The following is a 19,152-nucleotide window of genomic DNA, read 5'->3' as shown; positions in this document are numbered from 1 at the left end:
CCCGACGACGGGCTTGGGTTTTATTCGGTCATTCCATAAATACAGTGCCGGGGTCTCGGCGGGGTGTCGTCTGGAAGCACAAGGCGCGGGCCCTCTCGCCTGCGGGGGGGGGGGGGGCGGCACGTAGCTGAGGGGACCACAGGCATCGAAAGAGGCGGGTGGGAGGAAGAGCGTCATGGACGGGGCTGGAGGAGGACAGAGGCGCCCTCGGGGCCTCGGCTCCTGCCGCAGGTGTGGGACGGGAGATGGCGCTCTGTGGTTACCGAGGAAGACAGCCCCGCCCCAGGCGGGCCCAGGCCGCACCCTCCTCTCCAGGTTCTGCCTGCCTTTGGGCTTCCGTCCAGCTTCCTTCCCCGACTCCGGCACTCCCCTAAGCACAGGGCCCCCTAAGCACAGGGGCCGTCCCCCGGAGGCAGTGGGTGTGGAGGAACAGGACACCTGGGACCCAGGGCCGGGGCTGCTGGGCCCTGCTGAGCTCCGTCCTGGGGGCCCTCGTCTCCCTGCGTTTGGCCATTCAGCCGCCAACAGGGGCTTGGCCTTCCCAGGGGTGGCTCGAGGGGCAGCCGTCCCCACCGCTGGCCCGCTGCCAGCCTGGGCCCTGTCCCAACAGTTAGGGGGCCTGGGGGCGGCAGTGTGGAGGGGCCCAGCACGGCGTTGTCCCAGGGGGAGCTTGTAGGAGACTGGCTGGAGAGGAACCCCGAAGGCCCCGGCTTACAGGGAGGGGGAAGGTGTTAGACTCCAGGGTCAGCGCAAAGGTCAGGGGTGGGAAAAGCTGTCCGCCCTGCCCCCTCTTCGCCTTTGAGGTTCTCTCCAAGCATCTCTGGCCCAGCCCGCCCAGCGCTGCTGGCGGCCCCTGGAGAAGGGCGGCCCCTGGGGCGGCCTTGGCTGTCGGGAAAGCAGGACTTGCTGTGCCCGCCCCTGGGCTGAGTGAGAGGTGGGGGGGTGCGGGGTGTGGGGGCCGGCAGTCTGTCCTGCCTTTCCTCTCTGCCCCAGGGGTGTCTGGCACTGTTGCCCATCTGCCCAGGTCACAAGCTCTGAGCACAGAGACACTTAGCACCCCAAGGGGGGACGCGCCAACCCCACATGGTCCGAGGCCTCCCAGGGGCTTCTCTGGGAGGGGTCCCGGGATCTTGGCCTCCATTCTGGGGTTGCTGCTGGGCGTGCAGACCCGCAGCCACCCCAAAAGGGTCCGAGCCTGTTCCCTCGGCACGCCCCCAGGCCACCCTGGGCAGGGAGGGCAGAGGCCCCCTCTCCTGCGAGTGGTGGGCAGCCGCTGTCCAGCTCAGCACGCGCAACCTCGGGGCCTCTGGGGCAAGGACAGGGGCGGTGGCTGGGTGCCTGGTGGGGAGGGCAGGCGGGGCCCTGGGGGGACCCAGGCCGGAGCCCACTCCACTGGCCCCCTGCCCAGCGCGCCGGCCGCCCTGGCCAGGGGCTCATCCACTGTGCAGGGTGTAAGACGTGGGGCAATGAACTTGAAACCAGACCCCCAAGCGTTTTGTGGGTCCCAAACTGCAGAGCCAGTCCCCCTGGATCCCCGCCCCTGCCAGCCAGGGAGGAGGCAGGGGTTAAGGGACAGCATGGAGGGCGCCCTGCAATGAGCCCCCCGGGGCGGGTGGCGGTGCAGAAGGGGTGGGGAAGCGGCCGAGGGTGGGCCCGCTGGGAAGTGCCTGGAGCCCTTGGTCCGCGGCAGACCCCCCCGCGAGGAGGCCACAGGGAGACCGGGCGGGGTTTCCTCTTCCCTTCCCCCAGCACCGGGGTGGAGGGGGGGGGTTCTTGGTGGAGGAGAGGCCGGCCCTGCCTGCCCCCAGGCCCCACTGGTCCGCCTGGCCAGGCCCTGAGGGGTCTCCGAGAAGGGCCCCGGCTGGGAGGAAACGGGCTGGTTTCTTCTGGGAGGGCGAGCGGCGGCCGCAGGCTTGGGTGGGACCTCGAGGCTGCCCTTCGGGTCCTCAGTGCCGTCGCCCCGGCCCGCCGTGGGTCCCGAAAAGCAGGGGATGGAGTGTGGCAGCCACCTCCGGGATGCCTTCCCGATGACGCCCGGGCGCGTGGTCGTGGTCGTCTCGATGCAAACCACGTTCCTGACTTGGCTTCAGACAGCGTAAGCGAGCGGAGAACAGAGACACGGGCGGGGGGAGCGGAACGTGTCCGGGCCGGCCGAGGGGGCGTCTTAGGACCTGTAGTCCTTTTTGCTGTAGGGTTTATTGCCCAGAATGCTATCGATCTCGTGGGTAATGGAAGACGACAGTTTGGGAAGGACCTGTGTGCCAGGGCGAGAGCAAATCAGAATTCCATCGGGACCGGCTGGGGGAGGGGGAGGAGGGGGAGGGGAGGAGAGGGAGGGGAGGGGGGAGGGGAGGGGGAGGGGGGACGTGCCCCCCCCCCTCCCCCACCCCCCGGCCAGGCCCGTCGGAATGAGGTGCAGCTGCTTCTGATTCCCAGCGGTGTGGGCAGAGGGGGGGGTCTGCCCTGGTTTACACTCGGCCCCTCACACTCGGGAGAGCTCTAGACCCTCCTGGAAGGCATGAAGGGCAGACCCCACGGCCAGACCTCTGACCTCCACCCCCTAAACTGCCTTCCCCAGCCTTCCCCGCTTGCCCTCCACGGGACGCAACCCAGGGGCGTCTCTGACGCGTTCCCCTCACACGAGGTACGTCGGCCAGTGCTGCTGGCCCACCTGGCAAATATCCCGGGCGCACCCACCTCTCCCATGTCCACGACCAGGGTCGCCCCGACCCCTGTCGTCCCTTCCCAGCACGTCTCCCTGTTCCCCAGTCTCCCCTCCACTCAGCAGCCAGAGGGAGGGACGCTTTTAAACCCCGGGTCAGCCCCCGCTGCCCCTGCTCTGCTTGGGATGGCGGGGTTCCCACCGCGCCCAGGATCACCGCCGAAGTCCTCAGAGGGCACGGTGCCCCGGGGGCCGCTCACTCCCGCCTGCCTCACCCCCCACCCCCCGGGCTCACCCCCACCTCGGGCCTCCCGTCGGCTGCTCCTGCTGCCTGGACGCCTCTCCCCCAGGTGTTCGAATGGCCCGCTCCTCGGCGCCCCAGTCTCCAAGGCTTTGCTCCCATGTCCCTTCGCCCCAAGCCCACCCTGACAGCCCCTTCCTCCGGGCCCACGGCTCTGCCTCCCCTCCGCCTCACCGGACACCCCGCCCTTGCTCTAGCCGCCCCCTGCCCCCGCCCCGCCAGCGCTGATGGGACACCCACTCTCATCCCCTTGACTCTCTCCTTAATTCCCCGTGCACCGCCTGTTCCTGCTAGAGCACCGGCTCCTCCAGAGCAGGGCTGCCTGGTGGCGGCTCGCCGACAGAGCCCACGTGCTGGCACGTAGCAGCAGGCGCTCAGCGAGTCCCTGCCGGAGGGATGGCTGGGGGGCCCCGGGCCCGGCACCCTGCAGGTGCCCCACTCACCTGGATCGCGCCGATGTTCTCCAGGAGCTGGTCGGCGCTGGAAGCGCCCAGCAGCACGGAGCTGACCCCCTCGTTCCTCAGGCACCAGGCTGGGGGCGGGGAGACGAGGGGTGAGGGAGACGCACCCACGCCGGCCCCCTTTCCGGCGCCGCCCTGCCCCTCATGGGGCCAGAGACCCCCGGTCAGCCCAGCGCTCAGCAGCGCTGGGTGGGGGCCCTGGGGGAGGCCCGGCACAGGAGGACACCCTGTGGAGAGGCGGCCCACATGCTCGAGGACCCCCATCTTCTCCCCATGAGTGTGGAACCCCCATTTCCCATGGCTGGTTGACAAAGGGTTGGCCCAGGCATCAAGGACTCCTGATGTCTCCCAAACCACCCCCACCCCCAGCCCCGTCACCTAGGGCCGCACCCCCCAGTCCGGTCACCTACAGCCACACCCCTGGCCCCCTCACCTAGGGCCGCACCCCCGGCCCCCTCACCTATGGCCAGCTGCGGGAGGGTGCAGCCCAGGCGCTCGGCGATGGCCTGCAGCTCCTTCAGCTTGGCCTGCTGGCGCCGGCCCTCCTCACTCAGGATCTTGTCCTTCAGCCACTGGTAGCCCTGGGTGAGGGTGGGGGTGGGGGAGAACCGGGTGAGGCCGGGTCACCTGGGCCTCGAGGACGGCTGACCACTGGAAGCCGGGCCAGCACCTGCCCCTGTGCCCCCCTCGCCCCACCAGGTCCTGCTGTGGGCGGAGCTGGAAGGGTGGGAAGCCCGAAGTCTGTGGGTGCCCCCAGGAGACTGGGCCCCCGGAGCCGGTGGACCCACTGACCCCCCTTCTCCCAGGAGGCCTGGAGTCCTGGGTGGGGAGCTGCTGCTGTTGTTCCAGCACAGAGGGGTGCGGCCGGCCGGCCCCCGCCCTGGGGGTCGCGTGCCTCTCGGGGACGCCCTGACCTTGCAGTGGGCTGCGGGGTGAAGGGGGCAGGCCTTCTGCCCTCGCACCGGGGGCCGGGGCTCCGGCGCCCGATCTGCCCTGGCCCGGCTTTTCTCTGCCTGCTTTGCCCCCAGACCCTGCATTCTGGAGGCTCCCCGAGCCCCTCTTAGCGGTAAGTAGGCGGGGCACTGGTCCTGGGGAGTCACCTCTGAGGGACAGCTGAGGAAGCCCTGCGCCCCGGGCCCTGAGCGTGCGTGTGGGGGAGGGGCATCCCAAAGGCACCTGCGGACCCGGCCCAGGTTGTGCGTGTGGAACTGAGGAGGACGTGCAGGGGGTGCAGGGACCTCTTCACCTGGGCCCGTCCCACGGGTGGGCAGCTCTTCCACCCACGGGCTCAGGCCAGCCAGGGCTCCGAGTTCCCCTAGCCTGAGCCACCCTGCGGGCGGGGGGGCCCCGGGGGAAGGGCGCCCGGCACCGAGGCCTCGCCTCGGTCAAACGCCTGGCGCCGCCCTTACCTTCAAGGACGCCCTGGAGTAGGGCGGGATGCCGCTGTCGTACTTCCCGGAGACGATGCCGCAGGCCAGAGGGGACCACGTCATGGCGCCCACTCCTGGGAGAGGAAAGCCAGGTAGGTGAGGGCGCGCCCTGGGTCCCCGGGGCGGGGGGGGGGGTGCAGGGCGGGGCGGGGCGCCTACCGATCTTGTGGAAGAGCTCGGGCAGCTGCACCTCCACCTTCTCGCGCTGGAACATGTGATACTCGGCCTGCTCGCAGATGGGCGGGATCAGGTTGAACTGCCGGGCCACAGAGTAGGCCTCCTGCGGACACGGAGAGGGCGCCGCGGTGACCGCCGGGGCGCCGGGGAGGAGACGCGGGGACGTCCCAGGGGAGGCTGCCCAGGGGCCGGCCCGCCCCTCCCGCCTCTCGGCTTTGCTGGGAGCCTGGGGGGTCCCTGCCGTGAGGTGGGAAAGGGGATGATGGGCCGTCGGACCCCAAGGCTGAAGGGGTCGGTCGAGGGGAAGTATGACCTGCTACAGAGGCTTGGGTTCTGGCGTTACTGGCTGGGCGGCCTTGGGCGAGGGGCTCACCCCTCTGGGCCTCAGTTTCCCCATCTGTCGTGAGGTTCCAATGGGCTAGGGGCGCCTGCAGCCCTCATGACAGTGGGCGGGCGTCCCGTGTGTGTGCTGGCCCTGTGGCCTCAGCTTTTGTCAGGGCTGCCACTCGGGACCTGGCCCCCGGATGATGGCACCCGCAGAAGCCGCGAGGTCGAGGGAGGGAGAGTGGCCGCGTCAGCCCGTTTCTGGAACGTGGGGCTTGCGGCCCCCATTCCGCAGAGCTAACGTCTGCAGACGGCCCCGGGGAAGGCCCATTGGCCGGCCTGGGTGGCCTCTCCCCTCCCTAACCCTAACCCTAACCCTCCGGCCGGGGCTCGGCAGTCCCATCCGTGAAATGGGGAGAAGGCGCCGCAGGCCCCGGGCGGCCTCAGAGGGACGTGTGTGCTCGTGAATGCCGCGGCCACAGCAAGCGGTGCGGGGGCCGCCGGGGTGGTGTTTGCCCAGAAGTGAGCATCCCGCTGCATGTCTTAGACGCGGGGGGAATCGGGGACACTGGGGCGCAGGGGTTCGGGGGCGCCGGGAGGGACTGAGGCTGGGCGGGGCCTGGAGCCGAGGGCAGTGGGTGGGTCAGCCTGCGAGGGGAGACCGGCCCCGGGCCTCTGCCCACCAGCCCCCACTCCGGCCCACGCGCCTGCTTCTGAGGGGCACAGGGCGCCCCGCTGACCCTTCTGGGACACCCCAGAAATGGCAAAGAGCATCTGCCGTCCTTCGGTCCCGGAAGCTTCCGTGGAGGGAAAGGACAATGAGGGGGTGCTTTCCGGAAGAGCCAGGGAAGGGGAAACATGGTGGGTTATGAGATGGGTGCCCAGGGTCCCAGCAGCCACCCACGTGCCGAGCGGCGTGGCCCGGGCATTCATCTCAGCGTGAGCTGTGTGACCTCGGGCGTGTGACTCGACCTCTCTGTGCCTCAAGTGCACACCCGAAGGGCAGGGCAGCAGCGCCCACCTCACGGGACAGTGCCCGACAACGCTGTCACTGAAGCTCCAGGACCTCTGCGAAGAGCCACACGCCTGCTCTCCCAGCGAGTCCTCGGGACAGCCTCAGGGGGCGGCCCCCCGGCAGTCCCGTCCTACGTGTGCGGGACGTGGGGCTCAGAGAGGTGAAGCCCCCCATGGTGACACGGAGCAGCCCCGCCCAGCGCAGAAGCTGTGGCCGCCACTGGTCACGGTGGTCCGCCAGGGCCCGGAGCTCCGCCCACGGGGCAGGGAGACGCCGGGGGTCACCGTACCATGATCTCCATGGAGCTCCAGCGCGACGTGCCCCAGTACATGGCCATCCCCTGGTTGATGACGTGGGTCATGGCACGCACGGTCTCTGTCACGAGAGAAGGGGAAGCTGCAGGTGCTGGGGGCGGCTGCGGGCACGGGGCCCAGCCTGGGGCCGTTCTGCGAGTACAGGCCAGGCGCCGGGAGCAGGGGCGGGGGGCCGCAAAGACGTCTTGCAAGCAGTGTACTTCCCGGCTCCTCCTCAGGGGTGGCAGGGGGTCTCCGGGGCGGCAGGAGGAAGTGAACCTCAGTCCGAGACGTTGGTCTCGGAAACGACCTCCCCGAATAGGTACAGGTGTTACGGGGTTTTGGAAAACTGGGTGCTGAGGGGAATGGGGTGCTCCTGTGGCAGATGAGAGGGATGAGGGGAGGGGAGGGGAGGCCAGAGACTGTGACCCAGAGGCGAGAAGCAGGGGGTTCTCTAGTCCGGGGGGAATCAGGAACCCCGATCCCCAGGCGGAGCCAGGGAATGGATTAAGGTGACCTCAGAGGGGTGGGGGGGGCAACAGGAAGTGGACGCAGTGTCTGCCCGTGGCTGGCCTGCTACCTCGGGCTAACCCCCATGCTCAGCGGGATCGGGGGAGCCTGAGGGAGCGGTGACGATGGCATCGGTAGGGACACAGGGTGTGGCGTGGGACCCCGGGCGGTCCCAGAGGTGGGGGCTGCAGGCTGGAGCTCCTCTTGAGTCCAGAGGAGCCAGAGGAGATGTGGACGGCCCCGTCTGGGCCAGGCCCGGGCTGCAGCCTGTCCCCCAGCCCAGGACAGGGCGGGGGTCTCTGCTCCTGGGACAACGGGGCCCTCCCGGGCAGGCCGCGGGCCCGCGGCAGGACGGCCACGGTCTCCACGTCCTCCGGGGACACACCGAAGGAACGCTGCGCAGCTGAGGACGAATCGCTGAAACCCTGGGCCTTTCCGAATGAGAGAGAAGGGACCCGCCCCCACCTGCACCATCCAGTCCTCCTACGACTCTGGAAAGACTCGGAGAAATCCAGCCCAGGCTGTCGCAGCTCACGGGGGGAGGGGGGGTCGTTTTAAAAGCAGAGCCTGGTCTCATGTGTTTGAGTGTGTAGTGTCTCCGTGCACTGGGGCAAGGGTGGCTCCCCCCAAGTTCCCCCAAGCCCCATACAATGCTTGCAAGTCCGGCTGCCCGAGGCAGAGTGGGAAGTGGGGGGGCGAACAAGTGTTTCTAAAACGAGGCACGACACGGACCCCTGGCTGCGGTCCCCGCCTTCACAAGGCTGCGGCGGCTGGGGCTCCAGGGGCGGTGGTCTCACTGGACTCGCCCAGGACCCCTGAAAAACCGCACCTGGGCTCCACACCCACAGGCCAGGCCCTGTCCTCCCTCCCTGCCCAGGTCGGGGTCTGGGTTCCTCGTCGCCCATCCCAGGGGGGTGGGCTGGCTGGCAGGGGAGTGCGGACCCATGGGGCCGCTGCTGTAATTGCCGACACCTGTCAACGTGAAGGACAGCGGTGTCTGGTTGGAGAGGCCTGCGGGTTCCAGGAAGGCACCTGCCCACATTGGAACCCCGAGCCCTGGCGCCCCCTGCCGGGTCCTTTAGAAACACGCGGGGGGAAGGGGGGGCCACCTGCGACCATGCAGCGTGAGTGCCGGTTCTTTTCAGCCAAGGCTCAGGCCCACATGCTGGCGCGGGGAAGCCGAGGATGCCCCCCCGTTCCCAGCCTGTCTCCCCGGCACGGCTCCCTCCTCACCAGGGGACTGCACGGTGCAGCGCCCTTCCATGCAGAGGGGAGCCCGCCGGCCCCTGGGGGTCAAGGCCACGGCGGCAGCCTGAGAGGGCCTGCGCTGGCCCGAGAGAGCAGGGGTCTGGGGCACAGGCCCCCCGGGGCTCCCCGAGGGTCCCCGGCAGTGGCGGGCCGGCCGGGCGTGGGGCCCGCACACAGGAGCAAGGCACCCTGCCCTTCTGCCCAGGCGTGACGTCGGGGGCCCCCGACGTCAATGGACTGTTAGCGACAGCCCATCCCCCTCAATATTTAATGCCACTGGATGGAAGCCGGGGGGGGGGCAAATCCTTGCAGCTGCCCGTCCGACCCCCTGGCATCTCCCGCCGTCACACATAATACACGGGAGGGGTCAGGTGGCAGTGCCAGGTGGCAGGCGGGAGCCCTGCCGCCGTGGAACACAGCCCACATCCCGGGGAGACCGAAGCCTGCCCGCGGCAGGGGGTCCTGGGGGAGTCTTAGCTTAGGGGCAGGCGGAGGCCGCCCCCAGGGTCGGGTTTCCTGGCGTGTGTGGGTGTTCTTCAAGGGGGACAATGTTCCATTTCCGTGTGGGGGGGGAGGGTCAGGCCACGCAGCCAGGGCTGAGAGTGGCAGGTGGCCCAGCCCGCCCAGGGACAGGAGTGCCACAGCAGCCAGGACGCCCCACAGGAGCCTGCGCAGAGCGCACAGGGCGGCTGGCGCTGGGGTTCCCCGCCGCTTCCGGCCAGGGCAGGGGCCTACCGACCATGAGCTACAGAGTAGACGAGACCCGCGGGGGCCGCGTATTCTGGGGTCCCCGGGGTGCGTGCTCCGGTGGGAACCGGGCCTCCCCCAGCCCATGGAGGGTCAAGCTTTCAGGCCCTGACCGCAGCACCCCCAAGTCACGAGGGGGCCCTGGCAGACGCCGGCTGCCCCGAGGACCGCAGCAAGGCCAGGCGAGGGTAGGGGGGTGGGGGGGACATGCACAGAAGGACGGAGGGGTGAAATGACAGCCTGGCCTGCGGGGGGGGGAGGGGGCTTTTCCTGCACTCGCAAGGGGTTCTCAGAGGGCACTCCTGGTTCCCCTATGCATTTTATGGAGAAGTTCGTCAGCGAGGAGAGTCGTGTAAATAAAACCACTGTCTCATAAAATGCAGCTCGGACACGGGAGTCAATAGCCGGGCCCAGGGCACGGTGTACCTTCTATGATGAATGTCCTGGACTTGGAGGAACTAAATGGGTCCCCTGGTGATAAAAGAAAGATTTAAAGAGACCAGAGTTTATAGCTGCGGGGACACGGAGAGGCGTGCTGTGACAAAGGGCACGGGAGGGAGGCACAAATCACTCTCGCCGAACACTTGTTTGGTTTTTAAAAAAAAAAGCACATATATACACACACACACGCGCACGCATGCGCCTATATCGACAAATGAAGGAAAAAAAAACCCGAACACCCCTGGAGTTTCCGAGTCCCTGCCGCAGGAGAGCGCAGACCAGACGACACCCGAAGCAGGAAGCTGGGGGCGTGGCGGGAGGGGGGGGGGGCACGGGAGCGGAAAGGATGAATTAGCGCCTAAGAAACCAAAACCGCTTTCAAAGCCTGTGCGGCTCCTCTCCTCCGCGTCAACAGAACACAGACCCCGAAGCTGCCCGGGAGAGGGACGGAAAAGAAGGAAGCATTTGCCACGCGTCATCGTGTTGTGTGATTCCACTTAGTTACAAAATGCTAACAGCTGAGAGAACATTCCACACAGTTCTAAACCAGGAGGGGTGGGGGCCCAGGTGTGCACCAGGTGTGGGCCCAGATGTGCCCGGGAGCACCTGGGGAGGGCAGGGCATCGGAGGCGGAGCTCGGGTCCCCCACAGCCCGCTCCCCCCACCTGGAAGGCCTGGCCTCCTGGCCACTGGCCTGTGCCCATGGCCCCCGGAGTCTCGGGCTCAGGACTTCCCGCCCGCGACCGAGAACCTACCTTCCATGGGCGTGTTGGGGTCCGGGCGGTTGGCAAACACCACGTCCACGTACTCGAGCTGCAGCCGCTCCAGGGAGGCCTTCAGACCTGGGGGCGGGGTGGGAGGGATGGTGTCTGTCTTCTCAGACTTTTGGGCCCTTGCCCGTGCCAGAGAGGAAAGGGACAAGTGGAAAGGGTTGGGGACATGTGTGGGCCATTGCCACCAATGGGGCTCCGCTGGGTCAGGGGGACATGGGAGGTCTGCAGGCCAAATGTCCTGAGACTGAATGAAGGGGGACCCTCCTGGGCTTCCTGGTGGCCCCTCCGGGTCGCTGGGCGAGCTAGGGCCCCCAAGACGAGGGGGGGACCTGCGGCGTCTATTGCCCCCAAGGCTGACGGGGTCTTAAGTGCACCTGTTGGGAGCCAGCACCTGGCGATGGCTCCCAGGGGAGCTGCAGAGTGGGGTGCTGGGCTGGGGGGTGGGCGGCAAAGCACCCCCGAGGTCTCCTTGTTGCAGGATGGACATGAACGTGGACAGGAAGGGCAGGAAGACAATGCAGCAGGAGGGAGGGGACGGCGGGACCAGTGCTCTGGGTGCCGTCCCCAGGCCGGGGGGGCCCTGGGCCGCATCATCGGAAGGGGGATGGGCACCCTCACTTTGGCACCCGGAGGGACCCCGTGGGTTTCGGGCCCCCGGTGAGCCGGAGCCCCTCACCTTCTATGATGTGCTTCCGGGAAAGGCCCCTCTCGGTCTCTGCTCTGAAAAACAGGCGACGGTGGGCAGGGCGTTGCAAACGGTTTCGGGGGAAAATGTTTGTGATGTACCCACTAGGCCGACAAGGCAGGTCAGCACGGGCCCCACGTGAGCACCGGCTCCACCTCGGGGACGGGCGCACGAGGCCGTGGGGTGCACTCGTGGGCGTGTAGGAGGTCCCGCCACCCTCGGCTGGCCTGTGGGGGAGGAGGGCGGCCTCTGTGTCCGACCTGCTCTTCTGCCGGGCTCGGGTGTTGGGCAAAGATGAAGGAGGAACTGCATTCACAGTCCCCAGGACGCGGGTTTTGTCTGGCCCCAGAGAGAAAACCGAACTGGACCAGCCTGGGGCTGGACGGGGGTGTCTGTGCCCCGGGGACGTGCAGCCGTATGGGTACGGGCGGTGCACGGACTTTCTGTGTTTCCCAGAATTTTTAGAATGTTACCTTTGCCGTTAAAACCAAAAAAACAAATCCATGAAGTTAAAAAAGAAATTAAACGAGGTTCAAGTGAAAGACAAAAGCAGCCGAAGCCGCTTTTCTGGGACTTGGCGTGCCTTCACAGGGACGGCGCCAGCCAGGGCCGAGGCCGCACGAAGGCCAGCCCACCTGCCTCGGGCACTGGGGACCGGGGACGGCGCGAGGCCTGGCTGTGCTCCCAGGGCGCCTGGCCGGCCCGGAGGAGGACACCCCCACTCCCCCGCCTGCTCGGTCAGGAGCGTGGGTGGGTTTGGGGGGACCGCCGCCGCTGCCATCGCCCAGGCTGCACCTACTTTCCGCCCCAGAAGATCTTGGTGGTGATGACGAGGCTGGAGCGTCTGCGGACACAGGGGAAGGGGGGGGTGTTACTGGCCTCGCCCCTCGCGGGGTCCTTCCCACCCCGGCCGCCTTCAGCTCCCACATCAGGGTCCGGGAGCACTAGTGGGAAAGGGGGCACCCCTCTGTCACGCAGTGCTCTCGGTGGGTTGAGCCTGGACCCTGGGGCTCCCCGTGGCGTCAGGAGACAGCCCACAGGTGCCACTCACTGACCAGGCGACTGCAAGTCGGGTGAGGGGCCCAAGGGAGACCCGGGTGCCCCTCACGGAGCCCCTCCCCTCCTGCCAGCTCCTCAGGGTCCTTCCCCGGGGGTGCGCCCTGGGCCCCAGCCCCAAAGACAGCAGACGTTACCTCCATCCCTTCTTCTTGATGATGTTCCCCAAAACCACTTCCGCCCTGTGGGAAAGACCAGACGTGGAGACGTCATTCTGGTGCCATGGAAACGTCCAGCCCCGCCCACCGTGACAACCGGGCCCCCGGGCCCCCTGGACGGCCAGGCTGTTCGCGTCCGCGTTTGCTCGGACGGCTGGTGCAGAGAAGAACCCCCCAGAAGGTGGCTGTGGCACGAGTCCCCACCTGCCCTGTCTGAGCAGCACCCCGTTCCCGGGCCCCTGGAGGTTCACCCGGAAAACGCTGGGCAGCGCCGCATGGACGGTTTCCAGATGAAGATGTTTTTTAGAAGATACATTATTCATCTGCTTTCAGAGACAACCGATGGGGACTCGGGGCCGGGGGCTGGGGCTCCAGCAGGGTGCTCCAGGGCGTGCGTGCGTGCGTGCATGTGTCTGTGGGTGTGTGGTCCTCACTTCTCGCTTTTGAACAGTGGAGAGCCGCACGCCCTGCCGGCCGCTGCCTGCGCCATCCGGCATCCCTTGGGGCGCCCCCCCCCCCACCCCGCCCGCCCGCACCGAACTCGGGCCAGCCGGCGCCCGGGGCGCCGCTCCAGCCCTGCCTGGCGCGCTGCACGGATGGGTCTGCAACTGTTACATTTTTAACTTTTAAGAACTTTTTGCTTGTAGCAAAATGTTCCTGAGCAAAAAAACCACCGAGGGAGCCTGATCCAGACCCAGGGCTGCCATCCAACTATAAAAGCGCCTGAGTCATCCGCTCGGAGATAATGGGCTCTGGCCGGCCAGCGGTCTGGCACACGCTCAGAGGAAAGTTCTTTTGTTTATGGTCTGCACGCACAGAGAGGCGCTTGCCCTGGGCCTCCTCCTTTGTTCCTCGGTCCCTCGGTCCCTCGTGCGTGGGACAGAGAGTCGGGAGGGGAGGGAGAGAGAAAAGCAGGCCGTGGTCCTGGGGTGCGGGAGGGCAGCCAGAGCCGACCGAAGCCCCCCCGCTCATGGCCGAGGATGTGGTAGGGCTGGCACCGCCCGGCAGGGCGCAGAACTCCTCCGGCCCTCTGGGCGGTGCCCCAATTAGTGTCAGCAGGACAAGCAGGGGACTCAGCGTGCTATGCAGCCGGCACCGTGGTTCGCCAGAGGGGCAGCGCCTGGCTCCGAGCAGCGTCTCCCTGCCTGTCCCTGGGCACGGCGCCCGGCTCCCCCGTGCAGGTGGCCGAGGCTTTGATGGGGATGAGCGGGCAGGTTCACAGGCCGGTGGAGCGGAGGGCGGGATGAGGGCGGTGGGCTCCAGGGGCCACGACCCCCCACGGGAAGCTGCTCCCCGAGTCCTTGGCTTCCGCCAAGGGGCTTCCGGGAGGCGGGACCCAGTGTGCTTGTCCCCACCCTGGGTGTCCCTTAACGGGGGGAGGGGAGCACAGTCACAGAGAGTGGGGCTGCCGTGGAATGCTGTGCGCCGGCCGGCACAGGGGCTGGGCGGTCTGCAGTTGCAGGAGGCCGCCCGAACTGCCTGCCTCCTGGCACGCCCTCGTGGGCGGCCCGCCCGCAGGTGCGGGAGAGGGCACAGGCCAGGGTGCTCAGGGTGGGGCTGCGCCGCGGGCATGGCCTCCTCGTTGGGCTTCACCTCTGACGCTTGGCCTTCGCTCCTCCGTCTGGAAAGTATTTCCCTTTGATGGGAAGCGGCTGCCAGTTTGGAGGGGCTGGGAGGGGCTGTGGTGTCAGGAGGGGCAGTGAGCTGCTAATGGGGGTTGGGGGGACCTGGGGGTCCCCGTGGAGGCTCCCGGGGCTGTCCGACCCTCCGACCCTGGGTCGGCACTTGAGCTTCCGGCCCCAGTGGGGACGGCAGGCAGGTCACCCAGAGCCGCGGGAGGCAGGCGCGGGCCCTGGGGCCAGCCCTGGTGCAGCCAGCCCGCGGACGGGGACGGGGCTCGCCCCAGGCAGGGGGACCAGGAGGAGCGGGGAAGAACGCCAACTCATGACTTCACAGACAAAAGCCGGCTTTTGGAAACCCGCCGCGGGAGAGTGGATGATTGGATTACAGGCCGTCTTCCAAGCCGAAGCCAGCGGCCTTGGCTGGAGACGGCGTCTATGTAATTGAGGAGGGAAGTTCACTGCCAGCCAAGACGGGAAGTGCTTCCTGCTGGGCTCGGCCCGCCAGGTCCTGTGTCCCCGGCTCCGAGGCCCTGATGCCCCGTGGCCCTCACCGCACCGCTGAGACACGAGGAGGTCAGGGGTGCAGGGCTGGCTGCAGGTCAGGGGCCCCGCGGGAGAGCCCGGGGACAGCGTCACCTTGGCCCTCACCCGGCACAGCATCTCGGGCACCGGAGGGACCGAGGCCATCTCGGTGTGGGGACACATGGAGAGTGTAGCCAGGGACCAGTGTCCCAGTGTTTTGAGATTCTGGCCCCGTGCAAACAACACAGCCTGGAGCTACTCAGAGCTGGAAAAGCACGTGGGGCGGGAGGCGCACGCGTGAACCCTCTCGGGACGGGGGCCATGGGCCGCGGTGCTCCCGCCCTGCCCCGGGGAGCCGTGGCCGCGCGACTGTTCCCGTGAGAAAAGGCACGTACTTGCCGGCCGCGTAGACTTCCGCTGTGTCGAAGAGGTTGATGCCGTTGTCGTAGGCCAAGGTCATTAGCTGCTCCGCCATCTGAAACGAGAAACCAGGGCTGTTCTCGCGGGCGGCGCCGTCCTGCCGGCCGGGAAGCACCAAGAGGCTCCCCAGGCCCTGCCCCGGGGTCCCCCGTCCTCTCCCGCCAAGGGACGGGTGTGGAGGCCGAGCTCAGCAAGGGACCCACAGAGGAGAAAGAAGGGAGATGCAGAGGCAGCTCTGGGCCGTGGCCTTCCCTCGAGCAGGGACCCCCTCTGTTGGGGCATCACAGGGCTCCGCGCCTCGACCGGGGTGAATAGTGTCCCTTCAAGTTCACGTCCACCCAGGACCTCAGCTTGTGACGTTGGGTGGACACGGGGCCTCCGCAGCTATAACTAGTTAAGTTAAGACGAGGTTACAATGCATTAGGATGGACCCTAAGTCCAGTCCAAGGGTGTCCTTGTAAGAAGAGACACACTCGCACAGGGAAGGGGCTGAGTGGAAGCGGGCAGGTACCAGGGTGGTGTGTCCACCAAGGCCAAGGGTGGCCCAGGACGGCCAGCAGCGCCCCCAGGAGGGCTGGGTGAGCGGGATGGGACCAGCCCCTTTGCAGCCTGGGCGGCAGCTTAGCCCTGCCTGCCAACACCTTGATCTTGAATTTCTGGCCTCCGGACCGTGAGAGGACGGACTTCCGTTGTTTTAATCCCCTCGGTCTGCGGGGCTTCGAGACGGCAGACCACGGACACTGGCAGCCCACCACGGGAGCCCACCGCGGGTCTCGGCAGGATAACTGCTTCCCAGCTACAGCCAGAACGATGCGTCCCGTGGCACCGTGGTCCGCAGAGCCCTCCCCAGAAACTGTGTGAGTGTGGTGTTGTCACTGCTTGCGGGCAGAGGAACTCCGTCCTCAGCTAGCGTGCTGGCCCGGCCCGTGTCTCTCTGATTCCTGCAGGCGGGGCCTGGCGAATGGCCACCGACGGGGGGCAAGGATCAAGGAGCAGGGTGGGGAGGGGGAGGGGGAACCTGCCTGCAATTGACAGCTCCCATCCCCCAACAGAGAAGGGGCTCTGGACCCTGATTGTGCTCTGCACGGGGCAGAGGTCCTTCTGAGGGTCACAGGTGCAAACTCCACCCCCCCCGCTTCTCACGGCTCAGCTCAGAGCACCCAGCAAGCCCAGGGTGGGGTGCATAACACTCAAACCCTCAAAAACCGCAGGACAGAAAGCCGGCCAGGCGAGGCTTCCGGGAGCTTCTCCCAGAACCACGCTCAGAAGTCCCACCTGCCAGGCAGGTACGGAGAGTGAGGCCGGAGGCCGGCGTTGATGCCTGGGGCTGGGGGCTCAGTCTCTGCCCGTGGGAAGGCGGGCCGGTACGAGCAGATCCCTTGGTTTTTCAAGAGAAGCCCGACATCCGGGATATTTCGGTGGCGGGGTGTCCGATTTTCCAACGTGGACAACGAGCCCTGAAGACTTCCAGTACCAAGCAGGCCAAAGCTAACCCCCGAGAGTTAGCGGCTGGTGTCTAAGCCGGAAAAAGCTCAGGGCGTGTGACCACCAAAGCAAAGAGTTTTCTGGAAACCACGTGTCGCTGAATAGCAGAAACCAGGCCTGGGCCGCTGCCGGCCGACCACACGGGGCTCCGGGAGCAGGCAGGACAGCACGCTGGCACGGAGGAGGCCCACCTCCGCTCACCTGCCCAGAAGGACGTGTGCACGACCCTCGGATGCTGACGGACAGACAGAAAGAGGAGGAGGGACCCTGGGAGTTTCCAGGGCTGTGTCTCCTTTTTTCTTTTCTTTTCTTTTTTCTTTTCTTTTCTCTCCCTTCCTCCCTCTTTCTTTCTTCTTCTTCCTTCCTTTCTTCCTTCTTTCTTTTCTTTCTTTCTTTCTTTCTTTTCCTTCCTTCCTCCCTTCCTTCTTTCTTTCTTCTTTTTCCTTTCTCTTTCTTTCTTGCTCTTTTCCTTCCTTCTTCCCTTCCTTTTCCTTCCTTCCTTCCTTCCTTCCTTCCTTCCTTCCTTCCTTCCTTCCTTCTTTCCTTCCTCTCTCTCTCCCTCCCTCCTTCTGCTGTGATTTGGGCGTGCTTCCTCCTCCGGGGTTTGCTGTGGGAACACAAGCGTTCCCCAACAACATGGCAGCTGCATCACAATCCCCACGCGCCGGGCTCTCTCGTGGGCCTTCCCTTTGTCGTTGTCCAGACATGACTCCTGCAGACGTCCCCTCTGGGGGTGCCGCCTGCCTTCCGTCTCGGAGCCTCTGTTGTGTGGCCAGTCCGTTCCTTCCGACGTCCGAGTCCCGGGAACCGGAGGCAGAGGGAGCCTCCGGAGAGATGTGGGCCCCTCGCCGCCGTCACCCCCGGGGGCCCGGGACTCCGTCCTGCCCCAGTGCGGCTGCCCCAGAGCCCAGGCCGGAGGCCAGAGCAAAGTCCCGGAGGCCCCGTGTTCCGGACAAGGGAATGAGGACGCCCACCTCCCCAGGCGGTGGGGGGCTGAGTGGGATGATCAGCGTAAACTTCTTAGCTCGGGCTGCTTGGAACGCACGCTCTGGATGGGGTGGGTGGTGGGTGGAGGGGGGCGGTTCCACTGGAGCAGCAGAGCGAGGTCACCGCAGGGGCGGGGGACCTGAGGCTGGAAACCCGACTGACCAGGGCAGCTGCCGGCTCGGCCGCGGGGCCTGAGCTTCACTCCCTGTCCCTTCCTCCGCGGCGCGCTCCTCTCTGGCGGCCTGCGGGAACCTCACTGCCTGGGACGACGGCCCCACAGAGGACGGATGCCGTGTCCCCAGGGACAGGGGCAGGCAAACCTTTTCTGCTGAGGGTCGGAGAGTAAATAGTTTAAGCTCTGTGGGCCCGACGGTCCCTGCGGCAGGCACGCAACCCAGCCTCGTCTCGGGAAAGAGCCACCGACGCTGGGTGGGTGGACGGGCGAGGCCGCCTGCCCTCGACTTCGCAGAAGTGGGCTGTGGAGTGCGCAGCGACAGGGTCAGCGAGCGGTCACCAGGGGCCGGGGAGTTTACTGCGTGCTGGGTTCAGAGCTTCTGTTTGGGGCGGCGGGAACCCCGGGACAAGGCCAGCGGGGAGGGTGGCGTGGCAGAGACAATGAACTTCATGCCATTGAATGACTTGTACGCTTCACGATCGGCATGCTCGATTTTATGCGATGCGTGTTTTTAACCACGCTAAAAAGGGTTAAAGTGGCAAATTCTATGTTTCATGTATTTCATAAAAAACAAGAGGCTAAGAACATAAGAATAGCGGGGGGCTAGATGTGGCCCGAGGGCTGCTGCTCCCCGACGGGGGCGGAGCCTGGTTGAAGAACACCCATTCGCCCCAGCCGATCCCCCGGTCTCTCGTTTCTGCACCCCCCTGGCACCCGGGCGCGGCACCTGGCACACCACAGGTGACCCTAACAACAGGATCCCGTGCCCCCCTTCCACGGGGCCGCCCAGCGGGAATGCCCGGTGGGCCGAGGCCTCCCGGGGTTTGGGGAGCCCACGTGTTCCTCCACAGCCCGGGGGGGGGGTGCCCTGCTTCCTCGGGACGCCCACCCCGCTGGCTCAGCCCCGGCAGGCAGCCGGCTGAGGCCCAGCCCTGCACCGGGCTTTCCTCATCGGAACGTGGTGAGGCGGGCCCCTCGCACTTGACACATTGATTTTTTTGGACACTAACTGCAGGATTTAACACAGAAACGCTGCTTGCTCCCACGCTCCATCATTTTCGCCTGCCAGGACCTTTGGGGACCCCGAATCTGTCATCTATTGTATCCGCTGTCCACCCAGCTTTTCGTCACCTGGACACGACTTCCAGTGGCTTCACACATTGTCACTAAGTCCCTGATGGGGCCGCGGCAGGGCAGCCGGGGCTGCCATCGGACGGTCAGTCAGTCAGCCAGTCCTCTCTGGGCGCTAGGGCCTGTCGGTGAAAGGTCGCCTAGGTGGACAGTCACCATTGGCCACTGCTCTGCAGCTCCCCCACACGGACACGCCGGACAGGGCAGCTCACGCACGTGGAGCTCTGCCACCTGTGACGTCAGCAACCCTGTCGACAGGGACCTGGGCAAGGCAGCACGACTTGTTCCCGGGACCCGTGTGGGCTCCGGGGCCCTGGCTTCCCGTCTAAGTGCTCAGAACCGGCCTCGGTGGCTGGAGGAGACAGCTCCCGGTGCCGCAGCACCTCCCGCCTCCACCCCGAGATCGCCCGGACCCGGACCCGGACCCGGACCCGGACCCGGACCCTCCCAGCCAGGGCACGGGGCTCTCGAACCCGCTGCTGCCCCCACAGGCGAGGGGAACGAACACACAAATTAAAGGCAACTGGAC

The 19,152-nt window shown here is 66.8% G+C and overlaps 1 protein-coding gene across 5 annotated transcripts in view; it reads right to left on the bottom strand.

Annotated features, from left to right (window-relative positions):
• Window positions 1-19,152, bottom strand: part of KCNAB2 (potassium voltage-gated channel subfamily A regulatory beta subunit 2) — a 59,834-nt gene continuing 40,682 nt past the window's right edge. For all 5 annotated transcript variants that reach the window (XM_045858792.1, XM_045858795.1, XM_045858793.1 and 2 more), the window contains 11 exons: window positions 14,821-14,900; window positions 12,261-12,305; window positions 11,867-11,911; window positions 11,059-11,102; window positions 10,365-10,451; window positions 6,660-6,745; window positions 5,014-5,134; window positions 4,834-4,928; window positions 3,885-4,005; window positions 3,407-3,495; window positions 1-2,254 (listed from right to left, as the gene is read on the bottom strand). In XM_045858792.1, the coding sequence (XP_045714748.1) occupies window positions 2,165-2,254; window positions 3,407-3,495; window positions 3,885-4,005; window positions 4,834-4,928; window positions 5,014-5,134; window positions 6,660-6,745; window positions 10,365-10,451; window positions 11,059-11,102; window positions 11,867-11,911; window positions 12,261-12,305; window positions 14,821-14,900 (903 nt within the window). In that variant the 3' untranslated portion in view covers window positions 1-2,164. The remainder of the gene's footprint in view (window positions 2,255-3,406; window positions 3,496-3,884; window positions 4,006-4,833; window positions 4,929-5,013; window positions 5,135-6,659; window positions 6,746-10,364; window positions 10,452-11,058; window positions 11,103-11,866; window positions 11,912-12,260; window positions 12,306-14,820; window positions 14,901-19,152) is intronic.

The sequence above is a fragment of the Phyllostomus hastatus genome, unplaced genomic scaffold, assembly GCF_019186645.2.
Source record: "Phyllostomus hastatus isolate PE091 unplaced genomic scaffold, TTU_PhHast_1.1 phas_scaffold_182, whole genome shotgun sequence".
NCBI lineage: Eukaryota > Metazoa > Chordata > Mammalia > Chiroptera > Phyllostomidae > Phyllostomus > Phyllostomus hastatus.
The sequence above is the reverse complement of the archived record's forward strand: the minus strand, read 5'-3'. Positions and strand labels throughout refer to the sequence as shown.